This window comes from Podarcis filfolensis, assembly GCF_964270895.1.
Source record: "Podarcis filfolensis genome assembly, chromosome: 11".
NCBI lineage: Eukaryota > Metazoa > Chordata > Lepidosauria > Squamata > Lacertidae > Podarcis > Podarcis filfolensis.
In genome coordinates, this window is record NC_139613.1 from 983,855 (window position 1) to 998,087 (window position 14,233).

Here is a 14,233-nt window from a genome sequence, read left to right on the forward strand (position 1 = left end):
TGCGGGAGGCACGTTCACAACCCGCAGCACTGTGTCTGTGCATGTGCATGCCGTGATTAAGTGCTTCTGCGCATATGCAAAGCGCAGGAACCTGGAAGTTACTCGTTCCGGTACTTACAGGTTCGGCACCGTCTGTAACCCGAAAACACGCAACCCGCAGTGTTCGCAACCCGAGGTATGACTGTACAGTGGTACCTCAGGTTAAGTACTTAATTCGTTCCGGAGGTCCGTTCTTAACCTGAAACTGTTCTTAACCTGAAGCACCACTTTAGCTAATGGGGCCTCCTGCTGCCGCCTCGCCGCCAGAGCCCGATTTCTGTTCTTATCCTGAAGCAAAGTTCTTAACCTGAAGCACTATTTCTGGAGTCTGTAACCTGAAGCGTATGTAACCCAAGGTACCACTGTAATTAGATCAGCCTGACCTCGAGACCTCTTTTCTAGACACAGGAGACAAACTCCTTCACGCCTGTTCTAACAGAGGCCCTTTCTCTTTTACATTCCTTGGCTAGAACAAAGCAGATAAGGACAGCTGGGCCGATTAATGGGCTTTCACAGGAAACAAACTTTTTCAGCGGGGGGCCAGTCCCTCAGACCTTTTGAGGGGCCGGACTATATTTTTTTTTGGGGGGGGAATGAATGAATGAATGCCTGTGCCCCACAAATAACCCAGAGATGCATTTTAAATAAAAGCACACATTAAAAACACCAGGGCAGGCCCCACAAATAATGCCCCAGAGATGCATTTTAAACAAAACGACACATTCTACTCATGTAAAAACACGCTGATTCCCAGACCGTCCGTGGGCCGGACTTAGAAGGCGATTGGGCCGGATCCGGCCCCTGGGCCTTAGGTTGCCTACCCCTGGTCTAAGCTACTTCAAAGAGCAGAGAGCAGTGTTTGGGGCCATAAGCTCTTGACAGATTCATTTGCAAGAGCCATGACAGAAACCAGCCTTCTTTTAAAGCAGGCCTAGGCAAACTTGGCCCTCCAGATGTTTTTGGGACTACAACTCCCATCATCCCTAGCTAACAGGACCAGCGGTCAGGGATGATGGGAGTTGTGGTCCCAAAACATCTGGAGGGCCGAGTTTGCCTAGGCCTGTTTGAAAAGCACCCGGGATTAATTCAGCAAGCGATTTGCACAGAAGCAAGACGGCGTTAGTTATGCCATATACAAAACAGACCCCCCCATCCAGCCCCCGCCCGCCTCCTCCGTGAAAGCGCCCGGCCTCCCGTGGCAGGCAGTTCCGCAGGTGAACTGCTTCGCTCCCGCGCAGCGAGGGAATCCACGTCCGCTTCCCGCTCGCATCTGCGGGGCGAGAGCGAGGGACTGCGGGCGGAGGCGGCGCAGGCCGGGCCCCTCCTCGCCCCGTTTCTCTCTCCCGGCGGGCCGCCCTCTTTCTCGGTCCGGGCGGAAGGCTTTCGGGGCCGGACCGGCTTCCGGCTTCCGGCGGCGGGGGCGGCGCGTGCGCAGAGCGGGGCAGGGCGGCGAGGCGGCGAGGGCGATGCTGGCGCTGCGGGCGGCGCGGGGGGTCGCGCGGGGGCTGCTCCTCCGGGAGGTGGGCGAGGGGAAGGAAGGGGTGGGGGACCCGGGGAGAGGGGGCGTCGCTGCTCCTGCCTCTGCTGCTTCCTCGGGGCAGAGACCCTGCGCTCCGTCCAGGGGGGGGCTGGAGTTTCATTCCCTTCATTTTATGCCTCTGTTTCGGAAACATATTCTTCGCCTCTGGGATCTCCATGGATCTCTTCCAGGCTTCCTCAACCTTCGGCCCTCCAGATGTTTTGGGACTACAACTCCCATCATCCCTGACCACTGGTCCTGCTAGCTAGGGGTGATGGGAATTGGCGGGCGGGGGCTGGATGGTGGGGTCTGTTTTGTATATGGCATAACTAACGGCGTCTTGCTTCTGTGCAAATTGCTTGCTGAATTAATCCTGGGTGCTTTTCAAACAGGCACAGGCAAACTCGGCCCTCCAGATGTTTTTGGGACTACAACTCGCATCATCCCTGACTGCTGGTCCTGTTAGCTAGGGATGGTGGGAGTTGTAGTCCCAAAAACATCTGGAGGGCCGAGGTTGAGGAAGCCTGATCTGTTCACTGGAGTTGGGCTGGAGGATCCTCAGGATCTCCAATAAAAGCACACAGGAGAGGCGTTGGAGGAGAGGTTTAGGAAAGGCCGCAGGCGGCGGGGGGTGGGCTGGGGCAGGCGGGGCTGGGGGTTTCCTTCTCTGGAGCCGGTGGGAGTGGGGCGGCCGGCGGGGGCAAAGGTGGAGATTCCTTATCCCTCCCCCAACTCGGTGCCCCCTTGCTCTCCTTGAGAGAGGCATAGAGCAGTGGCCAGGGGGGCTAAGAAGGTGGTAGGTCTTAGGGGAGGGTCCCGGCCGGTGTTGCTTTTCTAAACCCGCTTTTTGTTGTTTGTTTAGGGATGTAGCGATTAGTGTCAGACTGTGGCCTGGCAAAGGTTCCCATCACCCTCACTCGGCCATTAAGACCTCTGGGGGTGACCTTGGGGCTCGGCCGCTTCCTCTCCGCCTAGCCCACCACACAGGGTTGGAGTGGGGATTAAACGGGAGGCGAAGTATATGCCACCTTGAGCCCCTTGGAGAAAAAGGTGGGGTAGAAAGGCAGGAATATTACCCGCCCTTCGCCCTAAGGTCCCAGGGTGGGTTGCAGCATTAAAACACGGTATTAAAAGCAATTGTGCCCAAACTTGCCTGAAGCTTTGGGGTGGGCACATGGACATACCTCTGTCTGCTTCCCTGTGTGCTCCTTGGTGTTTTCCCCCAGCAGCTGGTGGAGTCTTCTCTCTGCACGCTCTTAGACTTTCCCCCCCAATGTCTTTGCAGAGCAGCAGGCGGCCGGTGCCCACGGTGTGGCTGGCCAGAGTGCCGCAGAGATGGTCCTCCAGCCTCCCTATGAACACGGTGATCCTCTTTGTGCCTCAGCAGGAAGCCTGGGTGGTGGAGCGGATGGGCAAGTTCCATCGCATCCTGGAGCCAGTAAGGAGCAGTCCTGCTTTCAGCAATCGGGGTTTGGGGTGAATTTGCAAAGGGTGGTTTTTAAGGAACCAGTGGGGTGCGTGCTGGGTTTTAACGGCAGTCCGGCTTACAAGTTTTCAGAGTTAGGGTGTCCTTGGCTTTCTGATATAGAGAAATGGCCAAAAAAATCACAAGACTGCCAAAATGGAGGCCCCTCTTCTGAAGGAGGGAAAGGAAGGAAAAGAGGGAAGCAGAGTGTTTTGCCTGGCATTGGATGAAAGTAGAAAGTGCAGGTTGGGCTGGTAGTGGAGATTGAGGTCATTGTTAACTAAAGTAAAGGGTCCTGTAGCACCTTTAAAGACAAACAAATGCTGACATTAGATTAGACGACACAGTTACATATTTACCACTTGATGGTTTCTCCCAGACATTAAAGGGACGCGGGTGGCGCAGTGGGTTAAACCACAGAGCCTAGGACTTGCCGATCAGAAGGTCGGCGGTTCAAATCCCCGTGACAGGGTGAGCTCCCGTTGCTCGGTCCCTGCTCCTGCCCACCTAGCAGTTCAAAAGCAAGTCAAGTGCAAGTAGATAAATAGGTACCGCTCCGGCGGGAAGGTAAACGGCGGTTCCGTGCGCTGCTCTGGTTCGCCAGAAGCGGCTTAGTCATGCTGGCCACATGACCCAGAAGCTGTACGCTGCTCCCTCGGCCAGTAAAGTGAGATGAGCGCCACAACCCCAGAGTTGGCCATGACTGGACCTAATGGTCAGGGGTCCCTTGACCTTTACCCAGACATTAAAAAAAGAAAGAAATAGCAAATGCAGCCTTCCAGGGACAGTGTCTTGCACTGAAGTTCACTCTTCAGTGTTATTTTCCTGTCAAAAATACCCCCCCCCCGAAGTTCAGCCTCGAAATAGCATCTTCAAAGGTTTTTAACAGGAAATGTACGTGGGACTGATCAGTTGCATCCATGTAAATAACTGGATATCTTTTGGGAAAGTAAGCAATTAAAGCAATTCCAAGCAAAAGCAGCACAGTATCAACTAAACAAAACTGAAGTGGTGAGTCCCACAAAAATATCTTAAGTGTCAAAAGGGAGCATAAAGAGGTTTCTTTGGCATATGGAAAAAGCTGTATGACAGATTCTAGATGCACTACTGTGAGGAGAGAATTCACAACTGAGGAGCTGCCACAGAGAAAGCCTGTTCCCAGGTCACCATCCGTTGCACTTTTGAGGGTGCTGGAAGTACCATGAGAACTCCCTTTGCCGCACTTAACACCTGAGAAGGTTTGTAGGGATGGAGGCCACCTTTCAGATATTTGGCACCTAAGTCATTCAGGGCTTTAAACACTAGCGTGAGCACCTTAAATTAGTCCTGGGAACCAAACTGGCAAGCAGTGAGGCTGTTTTAAGACAGGAGGCATAGGAGCCTGGCCTCAGGGACAGCTTGAGTCATGCAAGAACTGGAGGGCCGCAGGGTCTGCACTCCCCTGGTTTATAGCAGTGTAAAACGTAAGCTCAGCTCTCAGGTAATTCAGCAACCTGGAACAACTAGTTGCGTGGAGAAAGAGGTGACTGTTCTGGAGAAATACTTTCCCCTTTGCTAACCCTTTTTGCCAGGGGCTGAACTTCCTCATCCCGCTTCTCGACCGCATCCGCTACGTGCAAAGCCTCAAGGAAATCGTCATCAATGTGCCAGAGCAGTCGGCTGTTACCCTTGGTGAGAAGATTTGGCTGGGGAGGCAAGGAGAGGAAGGGCCGGGCAGGGCAGAGTTGGGGGCCAGCCCTGGAGTGGGTAATTTGTGGTGTGGTCCATCTCTGTCTAGGCCAGCAAAACCTCCTTGCCAGTGCTGGATAACCCAGGTTCTTTAGTTTTCCTTTGCATAGTTACATGTGTGAAGACAGAGCTTTGTCTGTCTGTGTTCATCCAAGGCCTTTGCAAATTGAATCGGTCTACCTCAGAAAGTATTGACCAGATGCCTGTAGAGCAATTGTCTGGTTCTTAACCCTTCTCCAAACAAAGGGAGGCCTAGACTTTCTGTTCTCTGTGTTGGAAGGACCTTTGCTATTTGGTTGGGGAAACTCTTGCTTGTACCTGCACTTGCTTGGGCGTAGGTCTTTGCTGCCTCATTCCCCTGCTGTTGGGCCTTCTCTGTATCTTCATCGTGGGCCCTCTGCCTTGTTTTCATGAAATTGTTCCTTGTTTCCTTGCAGACAATGTCACCCTCCAGATCGACGGCGTCCTCTACTTGCGAGTCATGGACCCCTACAAGGTACTACCTTCCTGGAAACTGACTGTGGCCTAATCAAGCCAGGAGCCCCTCTGGGACACAGCAGAGGATTCCACCCCACATCTCGGCAGCTCTTGTGCATGTCTGGGGGTGCACAGCTGAGAGGGCAAGAAGGGGGGTGGCTGCTGAGCTTTCTGTCATCTTCTGGGGCCAGGAGGGGGTGAGGCCTTTCCCTTTGTCCTTGGCCCTGGGAGTGTCAGGCAGCCAGTGCTGCCTTCCTGTTCCATCCCTCTGCTCCTCCTTTTCCTCTCTAGGCCAGTTATGGAGTGGAGGACCCTGAATACGCCGTCACCCAGCTTGCCCAGACCACCATGAGGTCTGAGCTGGGCAAGCTCACCCTCGATAAAGTCTTTCGGGTGAGCCACGGGAAGTGGGGGGAGGTCTGGGGTGTGTATCTGGCACAGGGGGGTAGAAGTGGGCGGGCAAGAGCTCTGTGGCAGACCAGGGCTGTATAACAGGAGGGGCGGCAGACTGGGTTTCTGGGGGAGCTGCAGAGAAAGCTTGCAGGGTGTGGATACCGCATGATACAAGGAGGTTCAGATCTGCCGCAGGTGCCCCGTGTGGCATGGCTTGGGTGAAGTGGGGGTGGTCGCCTGCTTTGAGGAATCTGGGGCACAGGCTTTGCTTCACCAGGTCCTCTGGCTGGTGAGAGCACCCAGGCAGCGAGGGCTGGAGAACAGCCAGGCCTGGGAAAGAATCCATGGCTAAGCTCATACTTTGCCTGCAGGAGGTCCTGGGTTCAGCCACAGGCACCTCAAGTTGAAAAGGGTCAGGGGTGGAGAGGAAGGTCCTTCCCTGCCCAGGACTCTGGAGAGGTGTAGCTGCCAGTCAGAGCAGGCGGTGGCTGGCCTGGGGCAAAGCAGGCAGCTTCCTTTGCTGTCCCCCTCGCTGACCCCACATTTCCCCACTCAGGAGCGTGAAAACCTCAACGCCAGCATCGTGGACGCCATCAACCAGGCTTCAGACTACTGGGGCATCCGGTGCCTGCGCTATGAGATCAAGGACATCCACGTGCCCCCTCGCGTCAAGGAGTCCATGCAGATGCAGGTCAGCCGGGCCCTTGGAAGCCTCTCTGGGGGCCACTTCTTTATAGAGTCCTTTATAAAATTCCGCAAATCTTTTTTCAGTTTCCTTAGAGTCACTTATTATTTTGTCCCCAATTATGATTTTATTAATTATCCTTTCACATTCTTTTTTCTTTAGCTGCCAAGCCAGTAATTTGCCTGGCTTGTTAGCAAACTGAAAGTTTCTCTGTTTCATTAATCTTAATTTCCATTCCATTTCTTCATTTATTATAATAGAATATTGTGACTGTAGTATTTTAATATTTCTCTTTATTTCCGCATTATCTGGTCTCTTATATAATTCTATTTCATTTTCCCTGATGTCTTCTACCGCTTCTTGCTTCTTCTTTTCTTTCTGTTTTCTTTGTGTTGAGGCTGGGGGCAGACTGCCATTCCCTCTGCCTCCTCCGTCCGTGGTCCAGCTTGCTTGCTCTGATCTGGCTGCGGACTGGGAACGGGACTCCGCAGTCTGTCCTGGTGATGCCTCTCAGCTGCTTTTCCCTCTCCCTGGCGTGGGTGCCGTCCTTGCAGGCTCTGGAACACAGGACTTTTTTGCCTGTGATGTGGGAGCCATCGATCCTGGGAGCGGTGATCTCTGTGTGTCTTGGGGCTCCTCTTTAGGGTCGCACGGCTTTTCTGCCAGGAGGTTGGCAGGTGTCTCACCAAGCGGCGCTTTCCCTTCCAGGTGGAGGCCGAGAGACGCAAGCGGGCGACCGTGCTGGAGTCAGAAGGGACCCGGGAGTCGGCCATCAACGTGGCGGAGGGGAGGAAGCAAGCTCAGATCCTGGCCTCGGAGGCGGAGAAGGCCGAGCAGATCAACCAGGCTTCCGGTAACCTCGGGAGGCCTCTCCCGGTTAAAGGCAGAGAAGGGCAGGGAGACCTCGGAGGCTGCCTCCCTCCTCCTCTGCCCCATAACTCGGAGCCTCTGGTGCTGTTGCTTGTGAGATGAATGGATGGGGGGGTGGGAGGTATAATGTGTGCAAAGGATAAATGTGCAGCGGGAAACAGCTGGGAGTCTCAGCCAGGGAACAGAGGGCCGTCCTGTGGGGCAGGCGTGACAGTTCATCCCTGAAGGAGGATATCTGCCTTGAGATCTAGAAACCTGCTGTGAAATACAGAGGTTGGGGGATGCTGCTTGTGCAAAGGATGCCAGATCCCGACCCACCAAAGATGACATTGTTCCCCGTGGTCCAGCAGAACCCTGACCCACAGGAGGTGCCCCTTTCTCCTGTGCTGTTTTTTGTTCCATCAATTAAGTGTTTTATTTTTTTGTTAGCCACCCTGAGCCCGGTTTTCTGAACCGGGAAGGGTGGGGTATAAATAATTATTCTTTTCTAATTTCTGCTTGGCTATCACCCACTGCTTTAGAATCGGGGCTTCTTTCCAGGCGGTTTGGGGAGGTTGCCTCATTTCCTTCCTAGCTTCTACACCCGGGGAAGCATCTGGGGCCCAGGGGTGTCTGGAGTAATTGGGAAAGGGGTCCTGGTGAAAGGAAGTTGCTGCACTGCTTGTGCTGTGAGCTGAGCCCATTTTTTACCGGGGGGGGGATGGGTGGTTCATGGTCTTTGGGGCTCCCCTGAACCTGCCTGACAGCCCTTTGCTTCCTTTCCCAGGGGAGGCCAGTGCCATTCTGGTGAAGGCTCAGGCCAAAGCAGAAGCGATCCGAGTCGTGGCAGCTGCTCTGGCACAGCAGGTGATGGAGGGGGTGGTCTCAAGGGAAGCACCTGCCTGGGGAGACCCCTTGGGAGGGAGCTTCCCAGCATGCGCTTGGTGTCAGCTTGGAGCGGCTCTCCTAAGGCCTTGCAGCCAACTTCTGGCTAAGTTGCCACCCTGGGCTCTTTTGGTGGAAGGAGATGTTCGAAGCCCCTTCTGAGCCTAAGAATAGCCTGCCTTGTTGTCTTTCGTCTGGGCAAGAGGAGATGGAAGTGCTTGGGTTGCAAAGCAAACGGATAGGGACTTGATTTGGTCCTTCCTCATCCCTCAGAAATGGTGTCCTCTGTCACACCAGAAGTACTGTTCTTGGGGGACAGGGGGCGGGCAGGTGTGGAGGACTCCTTGGTCCTGAATGGAGTAACTGTGCCCCTAAAGGAGCAGGTGTGCAGCCTGGGAGTCATTTTGGACTCACAGCTGTCCATGGAGACGCAGGACAATTCTGTATCCTGGGGAGCTGTTTATCAGCTCCATCTGGAATGCAGGAAGAGACTCTCCGTGTCCACGGACTGTCTGGCCAGAGTGGTGCATGCTCTGGTTATCTCTTGCTTGGACTACTGCAATGCGCTCTACATGGGGCTCCCTTTGAAGGTGACCCGGAAACTGCAATTAATCCAGAATGCGGCAGCTAGACTGGTGACTGGGAGCGGCCACTGAGACCACATAACACCGGTTCTGAAAGACCTACATTGGCTCCCAGTACATTTCCGAGCACAATTCAAAGTGTTGGTGCTGACCTTTAAAGCCCTAAACGGCCTCGGCCCAGTATACCTGAAGGAGCGTCTCCACCTCCATCGTTCTGCCCGGACACTGAGGTCCAGCTCCGAGGGTCTTCTGGTGATTCCCTCCCTGTAAGAAGCCAAGTTACAGGGAACCAGGCAGAGGGCCTTCTTGGTAGTGGCACCCGCCCTGTGGAACACCCTCCCACCAGATGTCAAAGAGAAAAACAACTACCAGACTTTTAGAAGACATCTGAAGGCAGCCCTGTTTAGGGAAGCTTTTAATGTTTAACAGACTACTGTATTTTAATCCTTTGGAAGCCGCCCAGAGTGGCTGGGGAAACCCAGCCAGATGGGTGGGGTATAAATAATAAATTCTATTCTATTCAACGCCAAGCAAGCTGGGGGAGGAGAGCCCCATTCTGGGACATTTCTCTCCCTCTCTTCCTCCTCCCGGTCTTTCTTTCCTGCGTCTTTGTACCATCTCACTTCCTCTCCTCTCTCCCTCCCAGAACGGCAACAGTGCAGCTTCTCTCTCTGTGGCTGAGCAGTACGTGGCTGCCTTCTCCAAGCTGGCAAAAGAGTCCAACACCATTCTTCTGCCATCCAGCACGGGAGACATGTCCAGCATGGTTGCCCAGGTGAGTTTGGTGTGCAGACGGACAGATTGGGACCTGCTGGCACCAGTGGAGGGCAGGAGCTTGCAGGGCTGCGGGTCCAATAAGGAAGGAGATTTAGGTCAAACACCGCAAGAGCAAAAGATCCTTGCGTGCAGATGAAACAAGAGCCGCTTAAGGCTTCTAAGGTTGCAAGAGTTCAGCAGTTTCCTTGTTGGCCAGGGGTTGGGGAGGGAGGAAGAGAGGAAGTATCTGGTGGAAGGAATGCCTCTCCTCGGGTCAGGAGCCTCCACTGGGCATCTTGCAGTCTGATCCCATCAGAACTAGGCGCTTCTCACACCACATAACACCAGTCCTGAAAGACCTACATTGGCTCCCAGTACGTTTCCAAGCACAATTCAAAGTGTTGGCGCTGACTATTAAAGCCATAAACGGCCTTGGCCCAATATACCTGAAGGAGCGTCTCCACCCTCATCGTTCAGCCCGGACACTGAGGTCCAGTGCCAAGGGCCTTCTGGCGTTTCCCTCCTTGCGAGAAGTGAGGTTACAGGGAACCAGGCAGAGGGCCTTCTCCATAGTGGCACCCGCCCTGTGGAACGCCCTCCCAGCAGATGTCAAGGCAATAAACAACTATTTTACTTTTAAAAGACAACTGAAGGCGGCCCTGTTTAGGGAAGATTTTAATGTTTAATAGGTTATTGTATTTTAATATTCTGTTGAAAGCCGCCCAGAGTGGATGGGGAAACCCAGCCAGATGGGCGGGGTATAAATAATAAATTATTATTATATTATTATTATTATTGAAGCTGGTGCCCTTCAGGAGCCCAAACTCTGCCTATGATCCGGCTGTTTAGTGGAGCGGGAGCCTTGCAGTGCTGGAAAGCAACGATTGACTTTGAACCTGCAAGTTGAGCCTGCTTCTCATCTGACCCCCGGCATAACCGGTGTGTCGTCATCTACCCCATGGCTCCATTTCTCCCTGGGGGGTGAGCTAGTATGGTGAGGTCCTCTTGCAGAATGCAAAACAGCCCGAAATCTGGGTTGCTGGGTAGAGTGAGGGCAGATCCTTCCAGTTACTTCTGTGTTGTGTGATCCATGCCATGTGCTGTGTTGAGGGGCTCTGACCTCTCCCTCCCTCCCTCTTTTCTCTCCCCAGGCAATGGGAATCTATGGCTCCCTGAGCAAACCCCAACCCACCAAGGCGGCCTCTGCAGAAGCCACAGCTCCTCCCGCCCTCCAGGCCCCTCCTCCGCCTCCGCCCCCAAGCATAGAGTACACTGAGCAGGAGCAGCAGCCGAGCACCAGCTAACGGAGAAGCCCCCCCTGCCCCCCGCCCTTGGACTCTTGTCCTTCCCCTCTTTGGATTATTTTCTAATTTGGATTTAATCATGTAATAAAAGGAGATGGCCAGGAACCAGCATCTCCCCTTGTTTTGGGGTGAACCTCTCTTGTCTCGGACTAGGATTTTCAACCACACGAGGATGAAGGCCCTGGGATCATCGGCCCCAAATCCTGTGGAGGGCGCAAATAACCTGCAGGGGAATTTGGCAGGAAACTGTCCATGCCCCATTGGCACCCAGGAAGGGTTGGGGGTGCCATGAGGCTGAGGGCAGGTCCACTCTCTACCCTAGCGGTTTGGGGACAAAGGGTCTTGGTTACTGTTCGCCAGCCTGCCCCTTTGGTCTGGAGCAGAATGTGTCCCCCTGAAGTGAAGGATATGAGGCAGGATTTGGTAATGCAGGTGAGCTACGCACAGGTGAGCTGCAAGCAAGCTGCCGGCCAGCTCTGTGGAGGCTCCTTTTATTGACACAATATGCAAACCCAGGCAGATACATTTTGGGCTGTGACCTTTACACCTCTTCCAGTCCCAAAATAGTGGGGTGGTACAAAGTTATTTTGGCACCTGTTTCCACCGCGTCATTTTCCCCTTGCACAGTGTATGACGAAGGAGACAAAGGTCTCAGAGACAAAGGTCACAGACAGGACACGGCAGACTACTGAGACCGCAAAAGGTTAGGCAGAGGGCAAGATGTTCAGACAGCTGTGGCCTTATCTGTGAGGGGAATGTGCTACACAACCCAGCAATCAGTCCTACCACCACCCCCCACCTCTTGCCCTCGTTCTGCGCTCTCCTGCGCAGCATCGAGGGCGAGCTCTGCGTGGCAGCTGGAGCTCCTCATCGCACCATGACCAGGTCCTGGCAAAGCGCAGTCTGCTTGTGTTGGGGGCTCTCGATGCACCATCACAAAAGGGAAACGGGCTTCAGTCCCTGTTGGTTCAGCCAGAGGTGAAGGGAGAGGCTCAGGGTCACAATAGCTTCACAGAGTGCTGAGCTGCCTGTTGTCGCTCTTCTTGGGACGTCTTCTTGACTTTGGTATCTCTGAGTCCCTCCTGCACTACCTTTCCATCCTACTAGGAAGTTTAAAAACGCCACACCACAAACAGACACTAAATCAGTTGGGCCACAAAGTTAAATGCAAGCTCTATCATTGAACCCAGTTTCAGAACATGGGTAGAATAAGGGGGACCTTTGATGAGCAAAAGGGACGCGGGGGGGCGCTGTGGGTTAAACCACAGAGCCTAGGACTTGCCGATCAGAAGGTCGGCAGTTCGAATCCCCGCGACGGGGTGAGCTCCCGTTGCTCGGTCCCTGCTCCTGCCAACCTAGCAGTTCGAAAGCACGTCAAAGTGCAAGTAGATAAATAGGTACCACTCCGGTGGGAAGGTAAACGGCGTTTCCGTGCGCTGCTCTGGTTTGCCAGAAGCAGTTTAGTCCTGCTGGCCACATGACCCGGAAGCTGTACTCCGGCTCCCTCGGCCAATAAAGCAAGATGAGCGCTGCAACCCCAGAGTCATCCGCGACTGGACCTAATGGTCAGGGGTCCCTTTACCTTTTTTGATGAGCAAATCATCCCTGCTGCATTTGTGCTTGTCCAAAACTGCCCAACGCGGAAGCAGAAGTGGCAGGAAGAAGATCTCTGGTCACTCAGGGGGATCCCAGGTCCTGGGTAAAGAACAGCTTCCGGGATATGAACAAGGAGGACCAACATGACACAAACCTGCTGCTGTCGGGTTATTTGTTTGCTGCATCTGTATCCCACCTTTCCCCCAGGTTGCTCAAGGTGGCCCACAGACTTCTCCCCCTTTTATCCTCACAGCAACAACCTGGGGGAAGATACTGCAGAGTTGCAAAAGGTGCAGAAAAGGGCGAGTGAAATACTGCAGAGGCTGGAGTGCCCTCCTATGGGAGAGCTTAAAAAGGTGTGCCTGCTTTTTAACTCTCCCACACAGGGTGAGTCAGGGGCCACATGGCAGAAGGGTGTGAAATTATGCAAGGCGTGGAGAACTTGGGCAGGAAAAAGTCTTCCCCTTCATCTCGTGAAGCCCAGGGGGAGAGTCACTCAGGGGAGCTGAATGTTGGAAGATGCAGGATGCATAAAAGAAAGTCCTCCATGCACTGCAGAGTTTACCTGTGGAAGTCCCTGCCACAGCAGGGAGGCTGTGATGGCCATCAACTTGGATGGCTTTAAAGAGGATTGGAAAAATTCACGGCGGAGGAGAGGGCCATGGATGGCCACTAGCCAGGATGGTCGGAGGCCTCGATGCTTCTGAATGCCATTTGCTAGAAACTGCAGGAGAGAAGGTGGCTCTTGCGCTTGAGTGCCATTTGTGGTTCTCCCAGAAGAGGCGTCAAGTTGGCTGCTCTGAGAACAGGAGGCTGAACTTGGTGGAGCCCTTTGGCCTCATCCAGCAGCCAGACTCTACTAATGCTCTTATACAGAGACTTTGGGGTTAAGTCAAGCACACCATGAGCTGGACCCAATTGATGGAGTGCTGCTGTTCATTTATTTCATCAAATTTATACATTGCTTGATTGTACGAACTAACTAAACTCAAAGTGGTTTACTTATTATTACAGTATTTATTTAAACCTGCCTTTCCCCCCGACAGGGATTCAAGGTTGTCCCGGCAGACTGGAGGAGGGCCAATGTTGTCCCTATTTTCAAAAAGGGGAAAAGAGAGGACCCAAATAATTACCGCCCAGTCAGTCTGACATCAATACCAGGGAAGATTCTGGAGCAGATCATTAAGCAAACAGTCTGTGAGCACCTAGAAAGGAATGCTGTGATCACCAATAGTCAGCATGGATTTCTGAAAAATAAGTCATGTCAGACGAACCTGATCTCGTTTTTTGACAGAATTACAAGCCTGGTAGATGAAGGGAACGCAGTGGATGTAGCCTACCTTGATTTCAGCAAGGCATTTGACAAGGTGCCCCATGATATTATTGTAAAGAAGCTGGTAAAATGCGGTCTAGACTATGCTACCACTCAGTGGATTTGTAACTGGCTGACTGACCGAACCCAAAGGGTGCTCATCAATGGTTCCTCTTCATCCTGGAGAAGAGTGACTAGTGGGGTGCCACAGGGTTCTGTCTTGGGCCCGGTCTTATTCAACATCTTTATCAACGACTTGGATGATGGACTCAAGGGCATCCTGATCAAATTTGCAGATGACACCAAACTGGGAGGGGTGGCTAACACCCCAGAGGACAGGATCACACTTCAAAACGACCTTGACAGATTAGAGAACTGGGCCAAAACAAACAAGATGAATTTTAACAGGGAGAAATGTCAAGTATTGCACTTGGGCAAAAAAAATGAGAGGCACAAATACAAGATGGGGGACACCTGGCTTGAGAGCAGTACATGTGAAAAGGATCTAGGAGTCTTGGTTGACCACAAACTTGACATGAGCCAACAGTGTGACGCGGCAGCTAAAAAAGCCAATGCAATTCTGGGCTGCATCAATAGGAGTATAGCATCTAGATCAAGGGAAGTAATAGTGCCACTGTATT

General features: G+C 53.2%; 1 protein-coding gene across 2 annotated transcripts; it reads left to right on the top strand.

Moving 5' to 3' along the window:
* Positions 1–1,457: 1,457 nt before the first annotated feature.
* STOML2 (stomatin like 2) lies at positions 1,458–10,789 on the top strand. 2 transcript variants are annotated; one of them, XM_083575839.1, is made up of 10 exons: positions 1,458–1,559; positions 2,844–2,996; positions 4,595–4,694; positions 5,189–5,247; positions 5,520–5,621; positions 6,178–6,312; positions 7,015–7,159; positions 7,943–8,022; positions 9,271–9,399; positions 10,532–10,789. In XM_083575839.1, exons 1-10 carry the CDS (start codon positions 1,506–1,508, stop codon positions 10,682–10,684), a joined length of 1,110 nt encoding a protein of 369 aa, XP_083431965.1. In that variant the 5' UTR covers positions 1,458–1,505; the 3' UTR covers positions 10,685–10,789. The 2 variants fall into 2 exon arrangements, with proteins under 2 accessions (XP_083431965.1, XP_083431966.1); XM_083575840.1 differs by having other exon boundaries at positions 1,541–1,559; positions 2,849–2,996.
* The last annotated feature ends 3,444 nt before the right edge of the window (positions 10,790–14,233 follow it).

Excerpts from the sequence above, each read along its gene's own strand:
- STOML2 (XM_083575839.1), top strand. The coding sequence starts at position 1,506 with ATGCTGGCGCTGCGGGCGGCGCGGGGGGTCGCGCGGGGGCTGCTCCTC. Across the intron at positions 1,560-2,843 it reads GGGGGCTGCTCCTCCGGGAG|AGCAGCAGGCGGCCGGTGCC; the intron begins GTGGGCGAGGGG and ends ATGTCTTTGCAG. Across the intron at positions 5,248-5,519 it reads GAGTCATGGACCCCTACAAG|GCCAGTTATGGAGTGGAGGA; the intron begins GTACTACCTTCC and ends TTTCCTCTCTAG.